The sequence below is a fragment of the Spermophilus citellus genome, assembly GCF_964194105.1.
Source record: "Spermophilus citellus genome assembly, chromosome: 1".
Taxonomy (NCBI): Eukaryota; Metazoa; Chordata; class Mammalia; order Rodentia; family Sciuridae; genus Spermophilus; species Spermophilus citellus.
In genome coordinates, this window is record NC_138182.1 from 186,835,169 (window position 1) to 186,849,095 (window position 13,927).

The following is a 13,927-nucleotide window of genomic DNA, read 5'->3' on the forward strand; positions in this document are numbered from 1 at the left end:
CTAGGATGCTCTCCCACAAATTCTACTTGCCTCATATCTAGTGACCTGACTCATATTCTGGTGAGATATTGTTATTATCAACATATTAATGTGAAAATCAGATCAAAATGAAAAATTAGAACACTATGGCTTTAACATGTATACTTCAAAAGATGTAAAGATAAATGAAAACTGATCTGGCTTAAAGCTCCTGGTGCAACAAAGTCTATCCCTAGAAATTATGTCTTATAATAAAATAGAGTTTAATATGACATTCCTCATATCAGCAAATACTTAAAATGTAATGATAAGCAGAGGTAGCTTATAGTATATATAATTGAGAAGGTCATAAAGAATTCTAACAGAAAAATATAAAAGGTACACTGCTAAAAGGAAGGCTGGCCATGATATATTACACTTGCAGTAACTTTCAGGCTTTCCTTTGATTGAGTGTAGTAAACCCTGAGCCCTCTTGATTGTAAGAAACATTACGTATTAAAATTTTTGTGAAAACTGTTCCATTTGACTGGGAAATTTCCTTTTCTTAAAAAATAAAACATCTTTCATAACATAATTCATCTTATTTACTGTCTCCTGATAAATTCCTTGTGTTAGAGGAAGAGAAGAGAGAGAATAAGAAGAAACAAGAAAATATTTTCTTTAGTGTTTGAAATACCACAAAACACATCAAGAACATCAAATATAAATAGCACTGTTCACAGTTTTCAAATACAATTATTCTAATATATGGGTAGTTCTTAAAACAATAGTGTTTGATATCAAAAATTATGACAGCAAAACTGACAATGCAAACAAGTCAACTATGGCAAATTTTGCACAGAGGGTAAAAAAAAAGTATATTTTTAATAAAATTTACAGTATCAAAAAAGAAATTACAAAGCAATACAGAATATGCAGGAGAAGAAACAGTAAATATGTGTAATTGATATTAGAAGTAGTTTGTTCAAACCTAATCCTTATAAATTTTCAAAATTCCATTTTTATTCCTGATGAAATCATATTGTTTCTATAGCTATATGATACTACAGCAATAATAACAACTGCAAACATTTATTTAGTACTTAGACAATAACATTTACATGCATTATCTCATATAATTCTCCTACCAACTTTACAAGAAGAATACTGCCACTATCTTGTTTTTATGGATAATAAAATTGAAGCACAAGGAGTTTAAGTAAATTACCAAAGATCCATGGCTAATAAGTGCTAAAGGATATAAATCCACACAGCTCCAGTGCTTGCATACTTAAACACTATGCAATATTAATTAAAATCAGGACTAATAAAAGGTGAACTTAAACATAAATTGATCCACCATTTCCTCAGCGAAAAGATTATAAAATATATTTTTATAAACTTGAACATATACACATGGGAATTTAGATGCAAATGTCAAATATCTAATAGCAATTTTAACTTATATACATATAAAAATACACATAACCACACATCAGATTAAGTAGTATATTAATTAGAATTAATGCCTTTCCCACCTTCACATTATAACACAATAACAAGGCTGCCCAGTGGTTTAGCACAGGGACTCAAGGCCCAGATTGTATGAGTAAAAATGTCTGGTTTAGTATTTCCTAGCCTAATGCTGCTTGACAAATTACCTACCATCTTCACAGTTTCCTGTGTCAAACTGGAGTTACACAGTACCTACCTCACTGGGTTGTAGAAGGACTATTTGAGTTAAATGTTGCAAATTGCTTGGAGTAGAGCCTGGCACACAGTATGTGTAGTTATTAACTTCACAATGTACAAATGCTTCATTTTTACCTTCATTGTGCACCAGTGGCTTTGCCATCACTAGGGACCAGTACAGGTTGTCTGATGCTAGTTCTTTTACTTTACCTCTCTTTCTGTCTAAGTAGCTGGACACCCCTAGGACTTCCAATGCTGTCACTGAAATTCTTATCCCAAACCACAATATATGTTTATCTAAGATTAGAAATGTTTTCGTTATTAAGAGAGTATTTATGATCTATACAATGAAAATATTTACAGAATTGTTTTAAAAATTATCTTTAAAGGCTTTTGTTAAACAACAGCACTTGCAATATCAAAGTTCCAAAAATAATTATTAAATCAGCATTAAATTTCTTTTGACATCTGAAAAATAGTTCTATCCAAAAGTATTCTGTATCATTACAGGAAAATCTATCTTGCCCAAACAACAATTTACTGTAAAATAATTAAAATAACAGAAGCAGAATTTGAATAACAGCTCTAATACAGGGGATTGAATGAGGGAACTCTTTTTAAGAGATAAACAATGAATTGGGGAAAACAGTAGTCATATTTGGGATATGTGGAAATAGTGAAAAAAGATATTGGGCAATTATACTGGCTTTTACTGTTATCAAGTTTCATTATGGAACTTGATATGATACAGGTACAAATGCCAAATCTCCATCTCAAGTGGTGTTCGGGGATATCATTGAATAATAGGAGCAAACTTCCCATGTTCAAACTATCTTTTCTAGCACATGACATAATTACTATAAAACAGAGGTAAAGAAGGTAGTTCTAAAATACTGACAAACAATTTTGCTGCTATTCTAAGAAAACAAAGTTATTTTATGTGTGCTTGTGAAGTACTTATATTAGTGTTACACTAGTATGACTGTCAACCAAATTAAAATGTTATTCATGATTAGAATGTCTTTTCCATTTTTGTTACAAGTTTGGTGATTGGTACCTTGTATCCCATAGCAGGAGAAAGCAGCTGTCCCAGAGCCCATTTCATGTTCCATCTTGTGACCTGGCTAAGGCTTTCTACTGGTAAATAAGTCAGCTTGATGACTTTAACAGAGGACAGCACATTTACCAGTTTCCTATAACTCTCTGGACCCTATCCCAGAAAGGGAAAGCAACTTCAAAATTTTTTTTCCAAAAAGAAAGACCCATATGTCTAGCCATGAAATTAATCGATCCTCTCAAAATCTCCAAGGAACTTCTGCAAGATACCTTGGCTTATGTTTCAAAGTCAAATAATATGGAAGATTTAATCAGGTAACACAGTTTTCTTACTTGGTTTCTCAGTTGGGGCAGAAGTTGGAGGAGAAGACATTTAAACAAATATGGTAATTGCTTTCACATACAAAAGCAGAATTTGAATAAAATTTATGCTCAACAATTCATTCCTAAGCAGACATTTATTGTTCATATTCTTCTATTTCATTAAAATTTGAGAGTGGTACACCTCTTTTGAACTGGAAGAAATAGAAATATCAGATGAGAGATTAGAATTTTTTCAACCATAAGATCACTAAGTGATGGATTATTGCATATTGTTAATAAACAGAAACTTAGCTTCATGGATAAAGTAGCTTAAAGAGCATAACCATATAATTTGTGAACCAAGAATAGATATTCTTGAGAATGAAAAGGGGACACTGTTAATAATATTGTGGGGGGGGGACAGGCATAAAATTAGACAATGAGACAAATCATAATATATGCTCTTTCTATCTAAAGTTAAGCAGAAGATACCTACATCAATAAATGCTAAAGTGATTGGCAAACAGTGGTAAATTAAACAGTTTGATGAGCAATTTCAGAAATTCACGCTGATGGAGCTGGAACTTGTAAAGGTGGCTAGCTGTTTATTGTACTCTATGGTATACTTGTTTTTTTGGTTTGGACGCTATGTTCTTTTGCTGTTACTACTTTAGTTTGAAGCAGAATGTTTGTTTTGCACTTGTTTTATTTTGAAGTGTTTATGTGTGCCCAGAGAAAAGTTTCAACCAGTGAAATTTTATTATTCCTTTGGAAATTGGTCCCAGAGCAATGGTCTGGCTTCTTTTGTGAGGACTACAGTATTTTTGATCCCAGTATATAATGAAAAGGCTCAGTATATAAATTTAAGTACTGAACCCTCAAAGACGGTTCTGCTTATTGGTTAACAGCATGGTATTAAAGTGACAGTATTCAAGATTCCACCACCTTGGGAAAAGTGACTGGAAATTGTGACTCTAGGAAATGTCTGAAGCCATTTTAGTCACAACTCAGGGGAAGGGGTACTACTGGAAATCTAGTGGATAGAGGTCAGAATGCTCCCAAACATCTTACAATGCACAGGGCACTACCCGCCCCTAGAAAGAACCGTCTAAACCAAAATGACAGTAGTACAAAGGCTCAGAAAGCCTGATTTACACCTTTCCTCACACCATGCTTTTCCCCATTCCGGGCTTTGCACATGCTATTCTCTCTGCCTGAAGCACTCAAGCTCTCCTTCCATCCTCCGCCATTATCCTTCCCTCTTTTTCCCTCTCAAGTTAACAACCTTTTGATCATCACCCTTTCTAAGCGGCTGTTAAGGCTCTTTTTTTTTCCCCCCCAAATGAATATTACACCTTTCGAAAAATTATAATACATTAAAAATATCAATAACAACTTATTTGTATGTGCTTAATTAGCCCTCTCGCCCAGAAGGACGGTTACCATAAATCTAATAGTCACTATTGTATTCCCAGTAGGTAGCACAAAATGAACACTCACAAACGTAAAGTAAGAGGGTAACCATCTCATTAGGTTGCAAAGATTAAATACTTTAAACTGTTAGTACCGCGCCTGAATCACTGTACTTCCAGAGAGACCGCGGTTCTGTAGCTAGTGCACAGGAAAGGGAATCTCTAGGTTTCACCTCACAGCTTCCCGTCTGTTCTCCTAGCTCCGAGACGACAGAGGAATTCTCCCTCCTCCCACCAAGTAATCAGCAATTGCTGCGCCTGCGCCTTCTTCCTCCGCCGTTCACCAGGTGCCAGAAGTACTTTCCCTCTTCCCATTGGCCCGTCAAGACCTTGCGCATGCTCTATATCTAGCACCGCCCCCCTCCACCGCGACCCGGACTCCAACCGAATATAAACCTGCCAACACGCCTGCGCGAGCGGGCGTGCCCCGGAAGCAGTTTTTTGGCCCTGTGACACGTAGCAACGGGGCTACTACAGGGTCTGGAACTGAGTTGGGGGTTATTTGGGGCCGCTGGAGGTACAACTGCTTCCGCCGCTGCCGCCCCCGCGTTTGGTGAGTGTCCCTGGTCTGTGGCACACTCTTTGGCTTCTCCCGATAGTAGTGTGGCTCGGCTTGTTGCCCTCTTTCGGCGCTTTTCTCTAGACCCTTACTCTCTTTTCGACTCCTTCTGCCGTGGTCTCAGCACCTTAGGCGCGACCTTCTAGGATTCTGCACTTTGCTGACAGGCCATGAGTCTTGGTTTCAAGGAGACTGCGGTGTTGTCAGCTGTACGCCTCTGAGGAATCATCTTTTTTAACTGATCTTGTAGATCCTTTTGGAGTCACCCCTCCCACGACCTCGCCCCTACCAAAAGCTTATCAGCTCCTTAACATAGAAGTGTCTTCCACGGCCTCGACTTAGAAACTAGATATTTTCATACTCCTTTTCCCCGACCACCTTCCAAATGCTGCTTTCCACAATTACTGGGGAATAAATGTTTACTATCTTCTGACTATTTGTTTAAGCAAAGTGCCACGAATGATTTCAATAGAGCCTTGGGCATGCTTTTTCTCTTCTATTTCAGATCATTTGCAATGTCAGGCTTTGAGAACTTAAACACGGATTTCTACCAGACAAGTTACAGCATCGATGACCAATCTCAGCCGTCCTATGATTATGGAGGAAGTGGAGGACCCTATAGCAAGTAACCTTTCAACTTTGGCGATTTATTTAGTTTACATTGCATTGAAAGCATGTATTCAGAATATTTAGTTCTGTCCAAAACTGAATGTGTGAACGTGTCCCTTTTCAGGAATGTGATTATTAATAAATTTCTTTTCTGGAGAGATCTGTGACACTAATTTGAGTTTGAAGAGATTATCCTATTTAGAATTTGGTATCTTCTGCAAAATCTTCAGGTATGCCAGGGTAGAAAAGTAGCTTATTGAGGTAGTTACAGTATTTCTGTATCCTTTAAAATGAGGATGCAAGCTTCAAGTACCTAGAAGATAGGCTACTACATAGTCCCACTGGACTGTCAAAACCTTTTGATGGCTTGTGTGGTAAAACAGTCCAACTTTCTGATTTTATCAGGTAATTGATGTTGGCTCATAACCCCAGCAGCTGAGGAGGCTGAGACAGGAGGATCACGAGTTCAAAACCAGCCTCAGCGACTTAGTGAGACCCTGTCTCAAATTTTTTTTAAAAGCGAGGTTGGGGAGGTGGGGGATGAGGCTCAGTGGTTGAGTGCCTCTGGGTTCAATTCCCATTACCAAAAAAAAAAAAAAAAAAAAAAAAAAGCTATCAACTAATTGAAAGTGCTTGGTGGCACTGTTTAAGACTGTTTAACATTGGAAGCTCCCTGTTATGAGTCATCAGGTGATTTTCATATAGCAATTGATAATCATTTTTATTATTGCTCACACTGAAGCAGACATTATCAGTTGCAGATTCAATAGGAAAATTGAAGTCCTTTCAGTCTGAACTGTTAAAAATAGAATGAATTCTTATTATAGTATCTGGAGTTTGTGGCAAAAATATGTTAACTGAAGGTTTTTTTCCCAATTTCTTCTAGAACTATCCTATCTTTAGTCTTTTAGAACCTTAGAGATAAATCTCATTATTCTTCTGGCAAATGAGGGAGTTTTCTACATTAGGGTTCCTAAACATTTTTAGGTGGTCCTGGATCACTTTGAGAATCTTATGAAAACTGTGGACCCATTTTTCAGGAGTACATGCATAAACTCCCCAAATAAATGTGTGTATAACTGTAGACAATCCATGTGTCATCTGTTGTTCATCTATGGATTCTGGATTTAAAACTCCATGAAGACTTTTCCATGATGAGGGAAAAGATTGTGTATCTAGTCAGTCTGTGAGAAGTGTGTAGTACTAGAATACATTGCATTAATGTATCAGAGTGAAAGTGCCAATGATTTTTAAAAAAGAAAAATTCAGCCCCACTATGCACCTTTTTATAACCTATTATTTAAGTCTGATAAATTTGAGATGTAAATATATAACCTGTTGAACAGTAGGGATGAACATGTAAAAATACCCTGAATCTATGAATTATCTTTTTCCTTTTGTGTAGTGCTCAGTTACATACCTATGAGTATTTATCTCTCTTGATATAACAATTGAGTAGAATGGGAAAATCATGTTTAGAGGTTTCCAATCATTAATTTACCTAAATATGTATTTTTGATGATTGCTTTGTGTATTGGAGGGCCAAAGATTGACCAGAGACTTAGGCTCTCCAACGCTTGACTGCTACTAGCCATCTCAATATGCCAGCCTGTTTTTAACCAAAAGATCTTAATGTTTAGACTTGTAGAAGTATTCCATTTAGATGCAACCTCCTAGGTCTGTCTACCTCAGCATTTCTTTTTTTAACCATCTTTAGACTTACAGAAGTATTCCATTTAGATTGCAGCCTCCTAAGTTTATCTACCACAGCATTTATTTTATAACCTATCCATATTTGTATCACTTAATAATGCGTGCTGGGCACAGTGGCACATGCCTGTAATCCCAGCTGCTTAGGAGGCTGAGGCAGGAAGATCATAAGTTCAAAGCCAGCCTCAGCAAAAGTGAGGCACTAAGCAACTCAGTGAGACCCTGTCTCTAAAATAGGGCTGTGGATGTGGCTCAGTAACCACATGCCCCTGAGTTCAAATCCCAGTAAGCCTCCCCCAAAAATAAAAAACAATAAATGAAAAGGTGGCTTATCTAATTGAAGTTCTCCATTTGGAAGTTGTATAGATATTCTGTTGCTAACTATTTTCATAATTTCATTCCAACCAAATCATGGGTTACTAAGCTTTGCTTCAGTATTTGTGAAGAAGGTTTTTCTTTTTTCCCTCCTTATGTAATTATATAGCCATTGCTGCTAGTTAACAATTAAGGGTTTATAGATAATACTTAGGAAAACAAAAGGTGTTACATATTTATTACTGCTAATATATGTTTCTTAGCTTTATAAGTTCTTTAGCTTTATAAGTTCTGTTTTTCCACTTCTGTATGTATCTGAAAATAGATCTGCATCCTTATGATATTTTAAAACATTATCTTAGCTTACCAAGTGTTATCTGTGTGGTTTGCTAACTTATTAACAAATATCAGCTGATAACTCTTTGTTGTTGAAAATCTAGATTCAAAAGGCATAATATTTGGATTGTCTTCAAGTTTGGCTTATTAGTCTATCATTGGCATTTTCCATATGATGTCAGCTTTAACATTTTCTGGTGTCTTCTATGGGTGCTTCACAGATATCACTGATAACACTCATATACCAAATGAAACAAACAAAAACCAAAAGTAAATATTCTTTTATCATAACTTATTTTTTTGTCATTTTATTTTGTTTTGTTTTGGCATGTGTGATATTGAATAGATCCCACATTGTATTCTAGATACACTTCTAAAATATATAGCAACAGCAATCATTTATGTTTTTCTCCAGTCACTTAAAAAAAACAAAACAAAACACTGAGAGCTTTTGTTTTCATCTTTGACTTAACTGATAATACCTTTGTGGAATAAGAGGCTTTGTCTTTGTTCAACAACAAAGACATAAAGTACTTTTTCAGAGATTGATTTAGCATATGCTACTTTTCCTGCTGTGAAAATGTTGCTAATCTGTAAAGATTATGTCTGCCATACCATGTTTTCCTTTAAAAGGAGTGAGTCAGTTTTCTTCCACAGGTCCGGTCAGAAAAGGGAGGTAGTAAAATGCCACAATGTTGTCTTTCTCATGTGGCATTCTGAAGATGGAATGATGATGCCAGCTTAGAAATGGTCAATTGCTCTCACTGTTTCTCTTACTTACTTTTAATTTATGAATCTAAATTAGTATTTCTCTCTGTGGACGACAGACCCTAGAGGATCTTTGAGACTTTTCAGGGGGCTTTTAAAGCCAAAAGTTACTTTCATGGTAATACTAAGACATTCTGTATGCTTTTTAGATGTATGAACATTTGCACTGATGTAGTAAAAATTTGTTTGGTAAAACTGCTGTTATCTAAATATAAATCATCACAGGAGCATCAAATTGTTCTAGTAGTTGTATTTTTCAAGGCTACACACCTGTAGAAGAGCAGAGGGAGTCAGTTTCATTCAAGTATTCCCTTAATGAAGCAATAACATTTGTTGTTTTGTTAAATCCTGACCCATAGTACACACATTTCTTTAATATTTTGTTGACAAAATGGAAAACAGTTGTAAAGCACATCTATTACATACTGAAATTATGGTATCTCTAAGAAGCGCTCGTACAATTTGAGTTGCAAGCTGAACCAGTTTACAACCAGCTTTTTCATGGAGACCATTTTTATTTGAAATAATAGCTGACAAATTGCAGTTATTCATCTTGAGTGTTTAACAGATATATTCTGAAAAATGAGTAACTGAGCCTGTCATTTCAAAGAAAGCAACTGACAGTATATGTCTTCAGTGATCAGTTTTGAGTTTTCAGGTGAAAGAGATTTTTTTCTTTTACCCTGAAATTGTCAGCTTCCTAATAATTAACTATTTTTCTGATGAGAACAATGATGATATTAAATATGATCTTTTAATATTGTAGAATAAAATGCCAGTTGGAAGATAAGCAAAATTAATAAAATTAATACTGATTATTTTTTCTAAGTGGCCAATGCATGATGTTTACAGAATCATGTAAGAATAAAGGAACCATTCAGAGTGTTACTTCAATGTAATGGTACAAAAAGTTCATTGATGGTATTTCAAGTTCCATGTTGCAACTTGAATTTTCGATGTGGCATCAAAAAGAACATTCATGATAATTCTCTTTATAGTTCTCTTTTTTTTTCCTAGCTACATGCCTGCAGAATGGGTTTTTCTTCAGGTACTTCACCTAAAACCACTTATCATAACAGATTAAATTCAGAGGGAGTTGTAAGAATCTAGCTTTTATTAAACCAGCCATTAATGAAATTTTTAAAAATACAGTGTGACTTTTTCAATACTTTTTTGGTTAGAAAGTTTTTCATAAAAAGGTTAAAATATAATGTATTGGAATTGTCACTTTAAATAAATTTATAAATATTTTAAATGTTTATTAAACATTTTATTATAAATTTTGATAGATAATAGCTTATTTGGGGTTTTCAATACATATTAAGAATACAAAGGTGTTCTAATACCAAAGAGTTTGAGAACTGCTAGTCTGTATTGTTCATTTTGATTTTCTATTGAGTCATATTTCTTTTTTTCTTTCTCTCTCTCTCAGATATAAAATAGTCTTTTTTAAGCAGATTGTAGAAACCTCCATATGGAGATTTAGTTGTGTTTTCATAGACTCCAATAAATCTTGACAAAGATCATCACAGTAGTATATTGTGCTAAATCAGGAAATGTGAATTCTTTTTGTAGTTCACCTAGCTAGCCCTGTTGGATGGTGTACATGTATGGATGGGTATGTATGTAAGTAGAAATCAACATATTTACATAGTGAAAAGGCTGTTAAGTTATCTTAAGTTATCTCTGATATAGGATTTTGAAGTGATTTTTATTACAGTTGTTAAGAGTTGGCCACTGGAGTCAGAAAGCCTAGTTTTGAATCTAGGCACCACCGTGGGCAAATTATTTTAATCTAAATTTCACTCTCCATATCTTTATAATGCAAAATACAATATCTAATATGGTGTGACTTCATGGGGTTGTAGTGAGCATAATTTGAGAGAATTCACATTAAACACTTAAAACAGTGCTTTGCACATAGTAACATTTTAAAGGATTATGATTTGAGAATCACATTGGAGTCTCCAAAAGGACTGTATGTAGCTAAACATTTAATGTTATTTTGATTTTCTTTTAGTTGAGATGTTTAATTAAGAATTTTTATTTTAAAATCTCAATATTGCTGGCATAGTGGTGCACTCCTGTAATCCCAGCGGTTTGGGAAGCAACTTGGTGAGGCCCTAAGCAACTCAGAGAGACCCTATCTCTAGATAAAATATTTTTAAAAAGGCTGGGGATCTGGCTCAGTGGTTGAACACCCCTGGATTCAATCCCCAGTACCAAAAAAAAAAAAAAAAAAAAACCCTCATTAGATTTTTGTATTTTTTGAAAAGAGACCAAAAAAATTTAATAGACTAAGTAATTTTTTAAAAAATATTTTACTTTGGGGGCTGGGGTTGTGGTTCAGCTGTCGAGTGCTTGCCCCTCACTTGTGAGGCACTGGGTTCGATCCTCAGCACCACATAAAAATAAATAAACAAAATAAAGGTATTTTTTTAATTACTTTTAAAATAATTATTTTGCGTCTGTGTTTCTTAATACATAGCTAGATTAGGTACATTTTCCAGAATGTGATCAAACAGGTATTTGAAGGTGTGGCTTCAGTATCTTTTGGTTCCTTCTTGTCATTGTCGCTAAAACACCAGTGGTAAGGTATCTGTCTCCCTCTAAATCCAGGATTATCTCTAGTACAAATCAAATGAGACAATAGGTATACAACCACTTTGAAAATTTAAAAGTACTATTTGAATGCAAGGTGTACTAATAATGTTTTATTATATTCACAAAGATTGAACAAAAACAAACTTGATTTTTCCATGCTATGGTTTAAAATAGACTGTTAAAGAGATTTACTCACTTGCAAAAAATAACATCATGAGAAGTAAAAGGATGATTCAATAGGTATACAAATTATGTGGGAAATTATGTAACATGTAACGTCTGTCATCGTAAGCCTCAGTTCATTCTCTTATGCATAAATTTATTTCATGGAGTATTGTAATATTATGTACCCTCACTAAGAAAATAGAAAAAATAGATTTGTGTTTTTATCTGTTGACATTCTAATGTTTGAAAATGTAATAGTTTGTAAACTACTTAAAATACGCTGCACAAATGAATACTGACATCAGGAAGATTTTGTATAAAAGCAGGTGACTTTTCAGTGTAGATGATCAGCTTAAACTTTCAATCATTTCAACTAGTATTTATAAGCACTGGCAAAGTTAGTATCTTAGAAATAGCATGACCAAGACCTGTCAAATGAAAGTTTAGGAATTTCAAGGATATCAACTGTCAGTGAATTAAAATACTTTTGAACAATTGAACTGTGTTTGATTTGTAGACAGTATGCTGGCTATGACTATGCGCAGCAAGGCCGATTTGTCCCTGCAGACATGATGCAGCCACAACAGCCATACACTGGTCAGATTTTCCAGCCAACTCAAGCATATACTCCAGCTACACCTCAGCCATTCTATGGAAACAACTTTGAGGATGAACCACCTTTATTAGAAGGTAAGATTGGTTGTAACATTTGATAGTACAAGTTAAATGTCTTCTATCTGAAAAGCATGGGACCAGAAGTGTTCTAGATTTTGAAGTTTTTCAGATGTTAGAGTATTTTTGTAGATGATAGAATATTTTTGTAGATTAGATTTCCTCATCCCTAATCCAAAACTCTGAAATCTTAGATCTTCCAGAATCTGAAATTTTTTGAGAATTGTGCCAAGCATTCAAAGAATTTCAGTTTTGGAGTATTTCAGATTTTGAATTTTCAGGTTAGAAAGATACTCAACCTGTACTTTAGTATCTAGCTGGTCAGTGAAAATAAAACTTAATTTTGAGGAGATGTCCTTTCATTAAGAAAACAATCATATATGAAAAATTTTTTTCAACTTAGGAGCTTTTTGTGGGGTGGGGGTACTGGAAATTGAACCCAGCATGCTTAACTCTTGAGCCACATATTTAGCTATTTTTTATATTTAATTTAGACACAGGGTCTTGCTAAGTTGCTGAGGGTGCCTTTGAATTCGAAGTTCTCCTGCCTCAGCCTCCCAAGCTGTTGGGATTACAAGTGTGCACTATCATGCCTGGCTAGAAGCCCATTTTGAACAAAGAGTATATGAAACCACATTGGTCCAGAGGCAACAGAATTTTTTTTTGTTAACTAATACTAAAGTATATCAGTTTGTAAACACTGACTTTTACTTCAGATTATTAAATTTTATCAGTGAAAGAAATGAAGGAAATAACAGTAGAGATTATTGAGCATGGAAATGAACTAATAGACTGATAATGTTACTTAAAAAATATTGTAGTTTTCAAAACCTACAGAGCAGTAGTTCTGATCTTCTTTGTGTGTGTGTGTGGACTAGATACCCTTAAAAGTCTAAAGAAAGCTGTGAATACTCTCCTCAGAAAAATGCGCACATATGCATAGAGACATAGTTTTGTATACAATTTCATGGGGCCACCAGGTGTTCCTGAAGCCTTAGATAAAGAGCCCCTTACTATTACCACTGTCCATGTATTTTTTGCTGTGCAGTCATAGCTGAGAGATGTAATGATTATCTGTTTCATCACATCTGGTACCCTTTCTAGTTCATGTCCTTTTTTTCTTTTCCCTTAGAATTAGGTATCAATTTTGACCACATCTGGCAAAAAACACTAACAGTGCTACATCCATTAAAAGTAGCAGATGGCAGCATTATGAATGAAACTGATTTGGCAGGACCAATGGTTTTTTGCCTTGCCTTTGGAGCCACGTTGTTACTGGTAAGATTTTTAATTTCATCTCTCAGATTTTTAACAATCTTTAAATATTCTATTAAAAGCCATTTTGAAATTTTGCTTATACCTCAAGTCTTTGATGTGTTTTACATAGCATTTAGTTGTTCGAATATATACCTATTCATCATTTTTACATCAGTAGAACCATGTAGTGTATTTATGGTTCTTATTTCAAGAAGTAATTTCTTATTTCAAGAAGTGGTCCAATTAGGGAAAAAACAAAACAATAAGGAAAAATTACATAATATGTGGCTTCAGTCCCTCAATCAGTCCCTTTACTTCCTACTTTGCAGGTATTAATGTTCTCTACCTGTTGCTTTGTCTTTTTTGTATTGGGGATTGAACCCAGAGATGCTTTACCACTGAGCTGTATCACCATCTCTTACTATTTTTTGTTTTAAGACAGGGTCTCTCT

The 13,927-nt window shown here is 34.8% G+C and overlaps 1 protein-coding gene across 2 annotated transcripts in view; it reads left to right on the forward strand.

Moving 5' to 3' along the window:
• The first annotated feature begins 4,898 nt into the window (after positions 1–4,898).
• Positions 4,899–13,927, forward strand: part of YIPF5 (Yip1 domain family member 5) — a 36,847-nt gene continuing 27,818 nt past the window's right edge. For both annotated transcript variants that reach the window (XM_081301798.1, XM_081301797.1), the window contains exons 1-4: positions 4,899–5,034; positions 5,546–5,665; positions 12,065–12,237; positions 13,352–13,497. In XM_081301798.1, the coding sequence (XP_081157924.1) occupies positions 5,556–5,665; positions 12,065–12,237; positions 13,352–13,497 (429 nt within the window). In that variant the 5' untranslated portion in view covers positions 4,899–5,034; positions 5,546–5,555. The remainder of the gene's footprint in view (positions 5,035–5,545; positions 5,666–12,064; positions 12,238–13,351; positions 13,498–13,927) is intronic.